The sequence below is a fragment of the Hydra vulgaris genome, chromosome 03 (assembly GCF_038396675.1).
Source record: "Hydra vulgaris chromosome 03, alternate assembly HydraT2T_AEP".
Lineage (NCBI taxonomy): Eukaryota > Metazoa > Cnidaria > Hydrozoa > Anthoathecata > Hydridae > Hydra > Hydra vulgaris.
Window position 1 is genome coordinate 48,287,438 of NC_088922.1, and position 15,534 is coordinate 48,302,971.

The window sequence follows — 15,534 nt, forward strand, 5'->3', positions numbered from 1 at the left end:
TTAAATCATTTAAAAATTAGCACAAAAAAAAAGTTAATATCAAAGTAAAATATTTTTTGTTTGTTTGTTTGTATTTCTATAAGATATTATTTGTTTTACAAATTTTCTTAATATAAAAGCGTTTGTTTTACATATAATATTGAAATAAAAATGTTTGTTTTATAAATGCTATTGGAAGTTATTTTTTGTTTTTTTATTACTAGTCCTATTGAAATAAAAGTGTTTGTTTTACAAGTCCTATTGGAAAAAAATGTGTTTGTTTTCACAAGTGCTTTTATTACAATAGATGGTTTAGTTTTTTTTACAAGTGTTATTTGAAGAAAGATTCTTATGTGTATTGGCCAATACATATTAAAGTTGTTTATTTATTAAATTAGTTTTTTTTTGTTTCATTTATTTTAACATCAAAAACAAAGGCTTAACTATAATCAATTTTAGAACAGTCTTTAAAAGTCGAAATGTTTAATATTTTTTTAAATATAGATAAAGAATTTTTAATTTATATATATATATATATATATATATATATATATATATATATATATATATATATAGATATATATATATATATATATATGTGTGTGTGTGTGTGTGTGTGTGTGTTTGTGTAATGTATGTTGTTTATATATTGCTCTTTTAATAAAACTCTTGTTTGATACTTTATTAAAATGTTGTATATAAAGATGGATCCGGTAAGTCAAAAGAATAAGTGATTTTTTCAGATCTGTGAGTGGTAATTTTTAATTTGTTCAAAAACAGTGTCTTATTCTCCCTCCTCCTCTTTGCATCCTTTTAGTGCTTTATAAAAAGATTGCTTTTTCTATGTTTTTTAGTGATTAAAAATTTATGGTGGCTTTAAAAATTGTGGTTGCTCTAAAATTTTCAATTTCCTATTGTTGTCTTTTAACATTTTGTTTGTTGTAGCGCTTTGTTGCATTAATAAGACTCTCATGCATAGTTGTTTTTTTTTCATGTATAAATTTATTAATCTTTGTTTTAGTTTAAACTGCAGTAGATAACAAAATATTATCAGCTTTACAATAGGTAACGAAATATCAACAGCTTTAGGCCCTCAACATGAAGGTCCTGCAAGAGATTTTGAACTTCCTGTTATTAATAACGAAGAAATCCAAAGACATAGGTGAGAATATTTGACTTTTTTTTTTGATTATAAATATAAAGGTAATAAAGTAAATATTAAAAAAAAAATTTTTTTTAAATATTTAGTCTATATGTGTGTGTGTGTATAAGTGTGTACTTGTTGTTGTTAATATGTTTATATGAAGACAATATTTTATTTTGAACATCATTAAACAGGGCTTTTGAAGTGGAGGTAATAAGTTTAAAAAACCTCACAGTTTTTTTATCACACTATGTCTCTTTATGATTTCATGAACACAAAAAATAGTTGTTCAGAAAAGTTTTATTGGTAGACATTTTACTGGTTATAGAAATTTCTTATTCCAAAAGCACTTATTGCAACTAAATAACTTCAAGGAACTTTTATGTCCTTTAGTGTTGTATTTTTATGATCTTGTTTAACAATATATAAAAATAATTTAACCACTAATTTAAACTTACTAGTTTAAGATCAATTGAATTTATTCAAATAAAAAATGTAAAAAGTTTTTTTCATGTGACTTCAAGTTACTAACTTACTGTGTATTGCATTGGTATTTGTATTTCTTGATAGAAAACAAACTGCATGCATAATGTATCATAGTGAACAGGCTGTAAATTCTAGTTAAACAAACACTGCAACATGAGTGATATCTGGAAAAAAGTAACTATGCAAACATTGCAAGTGTTTCACTAACTAAGCAAACTATATATGTGATTTTTATAAATTTTACTTTTTCAAACTAGGCATATAATATATAATGTAATTTTAAAATGTATTTTATTGTTACAGTTTCTATGCAGAATTAAATATTTTGTCAAAGAAGAATGGTAAAACCCATTGGGCAAAGCTGTTTGAATCAGCTGTTCTGCTAAATGCTGTAAAATACAATGTAAGAACCTTTAATGATATAAGTTCACAATATTTTTTATTATTTCTTATAGTAATTATTTAAATCACTCTCGACAAATTTTTATATATAAAATTGCAAAGAGTATTCAAATTAAGTTATGCATCGCTTATTATTTCTAGAATAAATTTATTTTTTAAATACTACTACTACAATTACTACTACTTTAAAAGCGCTCAGAAAAAACCTGTAAAAGGTTAGTGATAAATGGAAACACTCAGGAGTATTATGGAAAGCTCCATAAACTATGAAGAAATCCAAAGACTTTAAAACTTTAAAATTTTAGAAAATAAAAATGTTTGATTTAACAACTATAAAAGATGTAAACAATTTTAATGTTTATTTCTTTTTTTATTTTCATTTATTTTTATTTCAATGAAAAAAGCTTAACTGATTTGTTTATTTGTTACAAAAGTGCAAGTTAGTTATTCGTACGGTTAATTATTATACCCAAAAAAAAAATGTCAGAGAAAACATTTTTACTTAAAAACTCAAAGGAAAATTTTGTTAACCTATAAAACCCTCAACAACAAACAACAATAACAAAATATTTATTTTCCTCAAAATTTACAATCATATAATTACAATAATATATTAATAATAATAATAATAATAATAATAATAAAAATAATAAGAGTAAGAATATCTCTAATATTATAAATAATAAAATCAAAATATAATTATTAAGAATAAATATAAATAATCGATTGAGGAAGGAGTCACTCATGCAAAATCCTGATCAAAGGAGTGACACTAAATAATTATATTATTAACATTAATTTAAAAAATAATAATAATAACAATGATAACTTTATTCATTAATAGAGCAAAAGTAACACCAAAAATAATAATACTTTTAACTATTATTGTAATAATAAAAACAGCAGTAATGAAAGTAATAAATAATAATGAAAAAAACAATAAAGATACTATAGTAATAGTAAGAAAGAAAAAAAAAGAAAAAGAAAACTAGAGGAAGTTAATAATGATAAAAAATTAAAATAAAATTTTTTTAGAATTTGTTTAAATTTATTTTGTTTTAAATAAAGAATTGAAGATAAATTATTTTGAAATTTTAACTTTTCAAACTCATTCACAATGCACACAAGACTTCGATTTTATTAACTGATGCACTGGTGTGTAATTGAATACTTACCATACCTTAAAGTTTTATAGGGAGGTACATTTAGTTTTCCATTATTGATGTTTCTAGTTAAATGTGAATGTATAAATCGAGTTTCAGTTAAGGTTGTAATAGAGGAAGGTAAGTTTTTATTAAGGGAGTCAAAAACGAAAAGAAGATTAGCAAATTTAACAAGTGCTGACAAGATAGGAATTTTAAGTTTTTTGAAGAATTGAAGTTTCTGTATTATGGAGTTGAAAATTAATTCAGATTGATTGGCGCCAAGCTGATAACAATTTATTAATATTACAGTTGCCAATTTGTCCCCTAACTTGACAACAGTAGTTGAGATGAAATTGAAAAATTGCAAAATGCAGTTTCTTAAGGGTAGTTTATCAACATAATGGCAAATTATTGAAAGGATGCCATTAGTTCGATTAAGTTTTTTATGTAGTGCATCTATATGAAAATTCCATGAGAGGTTTAAATCCATAAAAATACCAAGATATTTAACAATGTGTGTTGGATATAAACGTCTATTATTAATTTTAACTTTAGTTATATGATTGTTGTAAAAGATTTTTTGTCGTGGAGATAAAAAAAATATGAGTTCAGTTTTTTCCAAGTTCAGAGAAATTAAGTTTGTATTTAGCCAATGTACTAAACCTTTTAGGTCTAACTTTATATTCTTACACAAGGAATAATCAGACTTGTTAATATGCAAGATAATAGTATCATCAGCAAACAGATGGACTGATGAGAAGTGGACAGAGTTATTTAGATCATTAATATAAATCAAAAACAGTAAAGGGCCAAAAACAGAACCCTGGGGAACACCACAAACTTTATGTCTGTTATTTGATTTGTAACCATTAATGCTAACAAACTGTTTTCGATTTGAAAGATAAGATTGAAACCAATTACAAGTAACTCCTCGGATTCCGTAATGTTCAAGTTTAGAAATTAAAATGGTGGGATTAACGGTATTGAACGCTTTTTGTAAGTCAATAAAAACACCACCAATGACCAGTATCCAATGCCTTTTTTATTTTTTCGGTTATACTTATTAAAGCATGGCAAGTTGGGTGTTTTGATTGAAATCCAAACTGAAATTCATTTAAACAGTTAAAGGAACTTAAAAATGAGTATAATCTAGAGTATATTAGTTTTTCAAGGAGCTTGCAAGGAGCTTTCAAGGAATTGATATTGGTCTATAGTTGGTACATGAGAGCTTTGAGTCATTTTTATATATACTGGAATGACACAAGATAATTTCAAAATGTCAGGAAAAATTCCATTTAAGGAGATATTAAATAGCTAGAGAGAATATGAGAAAATTCAGAATTAAAATCAATAAGAATGTTTGTGGGGATGCTGTTAGGACCTATTGATTTTCTAGGTTTTAATTTAGATATAAGTGATGAGATTTCAGAGTATTGTTTGTTGGAGACATCAGTAAACTATGAAGATTTCAGAGTATTGTTTGTTGGAGACATCAGTAAACTATGAAGATTTCAGAGTATTGTTTGTTGGAGACATCAGTAAACTATGAAAATTTCAGAGTATTGTTTGTTAGAGACATCAGTAAACTATGAAGATTTCAGAGTATTGTTTGTTGGAGACATCAGTAAACTATGAAGATTTCAGAGTATTGTTTGTTGGAGACATCAGTAAACTATGAAAATTTCAGAGTATTGTTTGTTAGAGACATCAGTAAACTATGAAGATTTCAGAGTATTGTTTGTTGGAGACATCAGTAAACTATGATGATTTCAGAGTATTGTTTGTTGGGGACTTCAGTAAACTATGAAGATTTCAGAGTATTGTTTGTTGGAGACATCAGTAAACTATGAAGATTTCAGAGTATTGTTTGTTGGAGACATCAGTAAACTATGAAGATTTCAGAGTATTGTTTGTTAGAGACATCAGTAAACTATGAAGATTTCAGAGTATTGTTTGTTGGAGACATCAGTAAACTATGAAGATTTCAGAGTATTGTTTGTTGGAGACATCATTAATTTATGAAGATTTCAGAGTATTGTTTGTTGGAGACATCAGTAAACTATGAAGATTTCAGAGTATTGTTTGTTGGAGACATCAGTAAACTATGAAGATTTCAGAGTATTGTTTGTTGGAGACATCAGTAAACTATGAAGATTTCAGAGTATTGTTTGTTGGAGACATCAGTAAACTATGACGATTTCAGAGTATTGTTTGTTGGAGACATCAGTAAACTATGAAGATTTCAGGGTATTGTTTGTTGGAGACATCAGTAAACTATGAAGATTCCAGAGTATTGTTTGTTGGAGACATCAGTAAACTATGAAGATTTCAGAGTATTGTTTGTTGGAGACATCAGTAAACTATGAAGATTTCAGAGTATTGTTTGTTGGAGACATCAGTAAACTATGAAGATTTCAGAGTATTGTTTGTTAGAGACATCAGTAAACTATGAAGATTTCAGAGTATTGTTTGTTGGAGACATCAGTAAACTATGAAGATTTCAGAGTATTGTTTGTTGGAGACATCATTAATTTATGAAGATTTCAGAGTATTGTTTGTTGGAGACATCAGTAAACTATGAAGATTTCAGAGTATTGTTTGTTGGAGACATCAGTAAACTATGAAGATTTCAGAGTATTGTTTGTTGGAGACATCAGTAAACTATGAAGATTTCAGAGTATTGTTTGTTGGAGACATCAGTAAACTATGACGATTTCAGAGTATTGTTTGTTGGAGACATCAGTAAACTATGATGATTTCAGAGTATTGTTTGTTGGAGACATCAGTAAACTATGAAGATTTCAGAGTATTGTTTGTTGGAGACATCAGTAAACTATGAAAATTTCAGAGTATTGTTTGTTGGAGACATCAGTAAACTATTAAGATTTCAGAGTATTGTTTGTTGGAGACATCAGTAAACTATGATGATTTCAGAGTATTGTTTGTTGGAGACATCAGTAAACTATGAAGATTTCAGAGTATTGTTTGTTGGAGACATCAGTAAACTATGAAGATTTCAGAGTATTGTTTGTTGGAGACATCAGTAAACTATGAAGATTTCAGAGTATTGTTTCTTGGAGACATCAGTAAACTATGAAGATGTTAAAGAGCTTTTTATAGCTAATGTAAGATGAATTTCAGAATTAAGTTCAGTTATGTATGTTTTGTTAACTTGTAAGCAATTTGGAGGTACATTATTGACATTTTTGACATTTATTAGACTTTTCATGCCTTTCTAGGTCTCATGAAGATTTTTATATTTTCTGAAAAGAATTTTTTGAAATGCGTTTTTTTACTCAGTTTTATTAGATTAATTATAATGTATTTTCTCTTGAATAAGATTTCAAATTTGAATTGATTTTATTATTCCTTTAGTAATCCATGGCTTGAATTGACGCTTGTAGCTCTTAATACTAATTTTTTTGAGTGGCACATAACAATCTAACAACAATGTTGTTTGAGAAATAAATGCTTCAAAACTGGAGTTAACATCGTTTTTGTTGGTAATGTCATTCCAATCAACTTTTAATAATTCAGATTTAAATAATTCTTTATTATAATTTTTAAAGTTCCTGCGGTATAAATTATGATTACGTGGTATAAATAATTTGTTGAAATTAGAACAAACAAGAAATTGAGGTAGGTGGTCAGAAGTTTAAGTTGTTAGATTTCCTGAAATAATTTGGTTAGTGGTTACATTTGAAAAGATATTGTCAATGATTGTAGCAGAATGGTCAGTAACTCTCATTGGTAGCGTAATAAATGGGCGAATATTATAAGAAGTATGTTTAAAAACTTAGAAGCTGCAAAGTCAGAGTTTGACTGTATCAGATCCATGTTAAAATCGGCAAGTAGAAAGACAGATTTATTTTCAGAAGATATTTTTTGACAGACATTTTGTTATTGAAATCGTTTACATCCATGGGTGTCTATATATGCAACCAACAATAACATTTGATTTTTTGGGAAAAATTATTTCACCAAAAGTAGATTCTAAATAGTTTGGTGTGTTTATGATCAAATCAAGGTCACCACATGAAGATTTGGTTGGTGTGTGAAAGTCAAAATTATAATTTTGAATAATAATTGGATATGTGGAAGGAAATTCTATTTTTAATCTTGTTTCTGTTATTCCAATAATGCTAAATTCAAAACTAATTAATGATAACAATATGTTCAGATCTTCCAAGTGCTTTTGTAAAGAGGATTTTTAAATGGAAAAAGGACATAGAGTTTGTGATGTCAAAGTTATAAGAACAAAATTTGTTAATGTCATAATATTGAAAATCTATATCAAAAGATAAATAGTTTTCCTCATCAGATTTCAAAACCCCAGATTCTCTGCTTTTTTTATTATCCTGGGATTGATATTAAACAGGATCTCTCAGGATTCCCTATAAGATCAAACAAAGCAAAGTGTAATGAAAAATATATCTAACAACAATTTATGCAATATTATTAAATATATATAACAGCAATTTATATCAATAAAATAATTTTTATTTTGTATAAAATTCCAGAAAGTAATTGTATTTTCAGTTGTGTAATAAAAAAGTTATCAAAAAAGTTTGATTTAGAGAAGAAGAAAAGAAAATCTTCGCAATCTTTTCATGTTGGTTTGCGCATACACAATTAAAAAACTTAATAGACTATCTTCTTTAAAAAAGAAATTATTAAACTTTAAAATAACAATGCAAAATGTTATAACGTTGTTTGCAGTTCTTGCGATGTGATGGAATTCAAGGTAGGAGAGAGATTTTATTTGTTGACGAATAGATGTCACTTTGACATCATTGCTATACGAATAAACATTCATGGACAAAGTTCTCCCTTCTGGAGTTTAGGTTTAGTGTGAATAACAGGTTCAATGCCTGCAGAAAAGTGTATTGAACTATTAGAAAAAAAGCTTAAAGACCATAGTCTTGTTCTACACAGCGACATTGTGGCAATAATAACCGACCAAGCTAGTGTTATGAAAAAAGTTAGAAGGTTGCTGGCTGCTAATCAACAATTATGTTTTGCCTATGGTATACAACTTGCTGTAATTGATATTCTTTATAAAAAGAGAGATTTCGATGCAAATCACCCAGAATTTAAAAATGAATTTTTTGAGGAAATTGAGGAAGATTTACTGGACTATAATTATGAAAGTGTAAAACATAAAATTGAACTAAATAAATTTGAATGAGATATTAATAAAAAAACTTTGCAATTTTTAACACCATTTTAATGCACTTATATATGATGTCAATAAAAAGAAGTTTCTTTCAAAAAACCTAAAGTTTAAAATGCAAGGGTTTCAACCAAATAAAATAAAAAGGTTTCAACCAAATATACCAACCAAAAAAAAAATAAAACAAACCAAGTTTCAACCAAAAATAAAATAAAAGGGTTTCAACCAAATGCAAGGGTTTCAACCAAATAAAATAAAGGGTTAAAATGCAAGGGTTTAAACCAAAATATAAGATTTTAATAAGTTTTTAATATCAATTTTACATATATCTGAAAAATATTTATTAATCATTTTAAAAACGGTTTCTTGAATTAGAAATATATATTATTTTAAACATAAGTTAAAAATATGTATAAGATCATTTTTAAAACGGTTTCTGAATTTATTAAAAAATAAAGATTTTTAAATCTTTCAAATTTTAAATCTTTCAAAATTTAATTTTGGATTATATTATACTAAGTGTTTTATATAAAAAAAAATTTCTCCTTTTCCTTAGCTTGTGTTCAGTTTCTTTTTAATCTCTCTATAATCTCTCTAAACATTTAAAAAGCTATAACTTCTCTAAACATTTTTTTCATAGTTCCTCTTCATACTCACCTTATCATTGCAATTCTGACTACTGCCTTATAGCTGATTGGGATTTTATTTGTGATTTTCTTCATGAAAGTCTTTATTCTGATACCTTTTGCCTCTCGACTTTGTGCCTCTTTTGTATTCAGACAGGCATGGATGCTTTTATTTCTTTTCATCAGTTTCATTTCAAGTCTTGTTCAACTTATATTACATCTGTAAATATATGTTAACACATCTGTATATATATATTAACAATTCTGCATATATATTAACACATCTGTATATGGCACTGTTAAAGATTATTACCTCATTTTATTTGCCTCACCCAAGGATAAGACAGAAGTATTTTCAAAGAAGTTTTCATCTAATTTATCTCTTGAATCTAATTGCCACACTCTTCTTGTCATTCTAGAGTAGAATGACATGTAGTCATTAGATTCAGGTTAGACATTCAGGAAAGCCAAATCACTCTGGTTTTCACTGCTTAAGTTATTTCTCTCAAACTCTCCTTCTGCTTGTTGTCAACATTCTTGTCAAAAGTGTCCTCTAGAATTTTTTTCAACTCTCTAAACTATTGAATGTTTGATGGAGTCTTTTTTTCCTGCATGCTGGAAAATAGCATCCGTGGTTTCAATTTTTAAAAACTCTTGGGAACACTGTGACTCCTAACTATTGCCCAATCAGTCTCATTTTTATTTATTATTAGCAAGGTCTTCGAGATAATTTACAATTTTCTAATATCTCATCTTTTGTCTAAAAAATTACTCACTGACAACTTTTGATTTCAATCCTCTCATTCTTCAGCTGGCTTGTTAACTGTTATAATGAAAGGTTTTATTGTGAATTAGATGAAGATAGTTAGGCATAGGTTGTTGCTCTTGACCTATCTATGGCTTTCAATAAAGGCTGGCAAATTAGTTTTGTCCATAAGCTTCCTTCATATGATGTATTTTGAAAGGTTTTTGAGATTATCAAATCATTTCTTTTTAACATCAGTATTGAAGTCATCCTTGAAAGCCAACAATCTTCTTCCAATAACTTCTGGAGTACCACAAGGTTCCTTCCGTGGCATTCTTATCTATAATATTCTTGCTGATAATCTTACATGTAAAGTGATTCTATTTGCTGTTGAGACAACTTTATACTCGAGTCTTCACTTTTTGATTGCTTAAAACAGTCAATGGATCTTGAATTTAATCTTTTATCTGTCGCAGCTTGGGGCTTGCAGTTGCTTGTGAATTTTAACCCAAACAATTTTGAGTTATTTACTGTTAACAATTATCACAATATTGGTATCCCTGATGAATAGCAACACTTATACAACCATTGTAACAAACTATAAACCAGATGGTAAAACTTGACTATGCTGTGATTCTTTAGAATGAAACAGTTTTAAAATTTACGTAGTAATATCAATTGAATATTATTAACTTGATATAAGTTTTTTCAAATTAAGTTCCCATTAATCCTATTATATAACAAGAAAACTATTTTTAAAAAGAACCATATACAAAGTACTTTGTCTCTTACGATTATTATTCACTACTTACCTCTCACGGAAACCAAATCATTACGCAGTTAGCATCTACTAAAGTTGCCTTACTTTATCTTATCTTTATGATGTATAAACCTTTTATTTGTCTTTGTATGAAATACTGTTGTCATATTTGGGCTGGTACTTCTAAGGATGCCCTCAATCACTCAATTTATGGTTTTTTAAGTCTTCCCTCAACCTTTTTCTTGCTCTTTAACACATTTCTTTGTTTTCTGGTAATTAAATAGTGGTTGCTTGCAGTTTTGTAGGAGTAAAGTTTTTTTTGTTTTTGTTTTACTTTTCAAAACTTACTCATCAATCATACATCAAAAACTAATGCTCATCAATCTCACACATTTTCAGCTTTGTTGGGAGTAAAGTTTTTTTTTTGTTTTTTTTTAAAATATTATAATCTCATACATTTGTAGATATTAAGCAAATGGATTGTTAAAAAAACATGTACAAGAATTAAATAATTTGATTAAGTTTAGCAACGATTAATGTTTAACAAAAAAGAAGTTGTTAATTGTACAATTTATTTTACAACTGTAAAAGTAAAAGGTAGTTAAAATAATTCCCTGGTACTCTTATCTAACTCGATATTTTCAAGTAAATCTTAGAGTTAGAGAGTCAAAGGAATCTGAAAAATATGCTGGTTCTTGGCGGGCTGTACAAATAAAAACAAGCTTCTATGAATATCCTGTGATTTTTAACTTTAAATGTTACTAATAATAGCGAATCAATGGTGGTCAATAACGCATAAAAACTAAATAAAAAAAAAGAGTTAAAAACTAATGACTTTTTAAAACAAATATTTTTTTGAGTTTAATAAAAATTGTTCTATCAAATCATTTTTGGTAGTTTTTATTATATGTTGAATATTTAGCATAATTATATGTGTTTTATTAACATTTTTTAACAACATTTAAAAAAGTTTAGTGTAAAAAAATTTCATAAAAGTCTTAAATAAATAGTTTTGAGATTTTGTTAATTATAACTGAGTTGCAAGTTACAACTTACCATGTAATGTGTAAAATTTACCTATAAATTTTTTTGATGTGTTAATATAATACTATTATGTTAATATTCACCATATTTATAATTTTGGCTACATTTTCTTTTTCTGTTAATTATATTATTATATAAAATATTATAACATCTATAAGTTATAAAGTTTATTCTAGAATGAAAATGAAGGTTTCATGCGTGTCTTGTATGATAACGATGCAGGTCTAGGAATAGATATCTATTTACCAAGTAATTTTTGCTTTTTTTGTTTTGAGGAGAGGTTTTTTTATATTACTAAATTATGTATCATAGAAGTAAATTACAATGCATTTTTAGGTTATCAGATGGTTTTTTACACTAGTTTGTATACACACATACATACATACATACATACATACATACATACATACATACATACATACATACATACATACATACATACATACATGGATACATACATGCATACATACAGGTATACATACATACATAACCTATATAATATTTATACTATATGTTAAGTATTATATACTTTTTTTTTCCGAAGTTTAAAATGTTTAGTTACTATTTTTATCAATAGCACGGTTTAAGAAGACATCAGATAATTTTTTGCAGTGGAGAGATAAACAATATGGTACAAAAAATTTTTTTAAATGTGTAAAATTTGTATGATTTTTTAGTTTATAACCTTGGTTTGTTATTTGTTTATTATTCTTTTTATTGGTTTTTTTTTAATTTTATAAAAGGTATTTATAATTATTTTTATTAAATAAAATTTAAATTTTTACTATTTCTCAGTTTATACTTTGGTTTTTGGTTTATTATTTGTTTTTTATTTGTTTTTATGCTTTTTTTTTTTTTTTTTTTTTTTTTTTCGAACATCAATAAATTTGCATTTAATAATTCCTAATGCCACAATTAAAATTTGTTAACTTCATTGTGTTGTTTACTTAATTAATCTGCAATATTTGATTTTAACTACAAGTTAAAATACCAGTTTTAAAAATTCCAACTGTTCAATGATTGTTGTCTCCAAATTTATGTTTAGTTTATAATAACACGAGCAACTGAAAAAACGTCTGTTCAATTTATTGAAAAGCCTTCCTTACTGGACTCAAAACTTATACAAAATTTAGCTTTAGGTATAAGAAATATATATATTTAGTGTAACCTTTCTGTATTTCCAGAAGATGCATAACTACCTTACAATCTCCACAAATACTCAAGGCATGATTGCTGGAAGCTAATACTATAACTACGGCTGTCATAATTTTTCTTTCATTCCTAGAACAAGACAGCTTTAAGGGATTTCTTATTCTTAGGACCTGATGTGCAGTTATGAGTCTTTTGGCTAATTTCTTTCTTTAAACTTTTTCAGTAAACTTTTCTCAAAAGCTCGATTCTATTAATTGTTATCATTGAAAAAAACTATATCAATATTATTTATTATTTTAATATTATTTTAGTAATTTTAATGAAAAATACAAAATAACTTTATGGGTGAATTTTTTTGTCTTTGACCAGTGTTATTGAAGGATATATACTTTTTTAAAGTTTTTTTATTTAAGTTTTTTATTTAAACTTTTTTATTTTAAGATGGAGCATGGGGTTTAAATTTTGTTTCAGCAAGAGATTTAAAAAAGTTTTACAGGATGTTCAAGGTATTTTTTCTTTCATTGTTATGCATTTTAGCTTCATAAACTTTGTTTTTTTAAAAATATAAAAGTTCAAATACTTAAAAAAGTAAAGTTTTCAATTTTTTTTTAAGACCAAAAGTCATACTTTAAATGCACTTGAAACTGAAATACATACCCCTAATGCAATTCAAATTATTGAGAAAAGTAATCTACAGTGTTCTATTAACAATAATGAGGTAGTTCAAAATTTAAAAGAAAGTATAAGTGGTACAAAGCAAAACTATGACACTAAACCTTCAATTCGTAAATCATTGATTCCAAAATGTTCATCAAGTGAAATACCTGAAGCATATGATTTCACAGAATATGAGTTTTTACAAAGTAATAACTTTTGCCCAGAAGAAAATGGAGATGTTTTGCAGCTTTCAAAAGAAAGTTTAGATTTTAATTCCTCTCAAAGATCATTGACATCAAGTCTGGTAAGTAATTTGTGAAAACTATTGTTTTGATAAAATAATTTTTATTAAAACAGTTTTTTTGATGTTTTTAGCTATTTGATAGAATGTTGAAAACATTCTATCTTGTACTTATTTCAAAAATGAATCTAATGTTTCATTTCATTGTTTTAAATGTTAGTTCAAAAGATTAGATAATCTTTAGGATTTTAATGGAAATATAATTTAGACTCTGTAGTAATAATAATAACCATAAAATTAAAAAATAAACAACACAGAAACATTATGAAGGTAATTTTTAGCTTTATATAATACATTTTGGAAGAAAGTTGTTAATGCCTTAGGTTTGTTTAGTTATAAGATCTTGCTTTTTTAATTCTCATTTTCCTATGCTTTTAAGTTGTTTTAAAAAAATAAAATAATTGCAAGGAATAAAAATTAGAATATTGGTTAATATATTTGACAGTAGGCAACCTTTGTTTAAGATAGTCAAAAGATAAGAAAACATTTGCAAGACAAAAAAGAACTGCAAATTATATGTATCAGTAAATGATGATATATGTAGAAAGTTCAAAAGATGTGAATCTTTGGAGGAAAAAAAACACTAAAAAAAGTGCTTTTTAAGATTACTGTAAAATATCAAAGTTTACCTGAATGACTGGTCAAACTGATTTTTTTTTTTGAAGTGAAAAAAATGATAATAGCTCTGCACATGAAATTTAAAATGATGATAGCACTATAAAGAAGCAATCAATGTAGCAATTGGATGTGATTTGTAATGACACAGCAGTGGTATTGTGTTAGAGTACTTGCATAAGAAATAAGCTAACTTGAGAAGCAAGAAGAGCAGTGTTCAAACTAATTACCCCTCTAGAAGTATCGCTCTTAACTAGTTTCTTTGTGCAGATATTTTTTTTTTTGTTAAAATTTGTGTTTCGAAGTTATAATCTAGAAAGGGATATAATAACAGTTATTTAAAAAATTGAGAAGCCTTCTCCCCTATCCCATGGTCATTAGTTTAAATGTTTCACTTACAACAATTTGATTTTTTTTATAGTTTATTAACATGTTAGCCTATATGCTGCAGGCCTTATGATGAATAATAAATGTTTAACACATTTGTCTAACAAAGTCATAACAAATCATAACACATCTTAAAATTATTTTTATTTGCTTTTCATAATTTTTGAAATTAACTTTTTTAAACTACTGCAATTTACAAAATTACTGCACTGTGGACCAGAGTGACCGCCAGGGTAAGTTGTTTCCCAGGTCTGATTTTTCTTTTCCGATAACTAGATATACATAAGTAAACACCATTTATAGTATTTAGAACTTCTGGGGGGTTAGACAAAGTAAAAAATTCTTGTTTAAAAATTAGGTTTTTTAAATTAAAAAAATGTTTACAAAACCATTGAAAATCTACAAAACTGATGAATTGCGTAAACAATTGGGGGCTGTTTATATAAAATGTGTGCTGTTTGTCTCACACAGTTTGGTAAAGTCATCTAAAACTCAAAAAAGATTAAAAAAGCAGTTGAAACAAAGGTTAAAATTCTGGAACAAGTAAAGTTTACTATCTTAAAATTATATAATATAAATTCCAATAAGTCCAAGATGGATTACCTGGGGAACTGGATAGAGAAAATATCCACAAAATTCTATGCTTTGGTTAATCTATAATTTGTAGTTTTTTTTTATTTTTTATCATGACTATCTAAAAAGTACTTCTGTTTTATTGACATACATACATTTACTCTTATTTTCTTATTTTAGTTCACCTTCCCAAAGCCATGAAGGCCACTACATTTGACAAGGCTACTTTTTAGTTGTGGTTACAAATCTTTCTCAACTCTATAACTCTAAAACACGAACCTTAATGACTAAGGCCACTGCGCTGAGAAACAGGTTGAGCGCAGTACTACCAGGGACATGGTGTGG

General features: G+C 26.7%; 1 protein-coding gene across 4 annotated transcripts in view; it reads left to right on the forward strand.

Moving 5' to 3' along the window:
• The first annotated feature begins 680 nt into the window (after window positions 1-680).
• The window catches only part of LOC100210698 (protein still life, isoform SIF type 1), a 56,543-nt gene continuing 41,689 nt past the window's right edge, over window positions 681-15,534 (forward strand). For 3 of the 4 annotated variants that reach the window (XM_065793493.1, XM_065793496.1, XM_065793495.1), the window contains exons 1-6: window positions 681-1,141; window positions 1,913-2,012; window positions 11,681-11,753; window positions 12,082-12,135; window positions 13,098-13,162; window positions 13,270-13,617. In XM_065793493.1, coding sequence (XP_065649565.1) covers window positions 11,699-11,753; window positions 12,082-12,135; window positions 13,098-13,162; window positions 13,270-13,617 — 522 coding nt within the window. In that variant the 5' untranslated portion in view covers window positions 681-1,141; window positions 1,913-2,012; window positions 11,681-11,698. The remainder of the gene's footprint in view (window positions 1,142-1,912; window positions 2,013-11,680; window positions 11,754-12,081; window positions 12,136-13,097; window positions 13,163-13,269; window positions 13,618-15,534) is intronic. The other variant, XM_065793494.1, reaches the window with a different exon arrangement.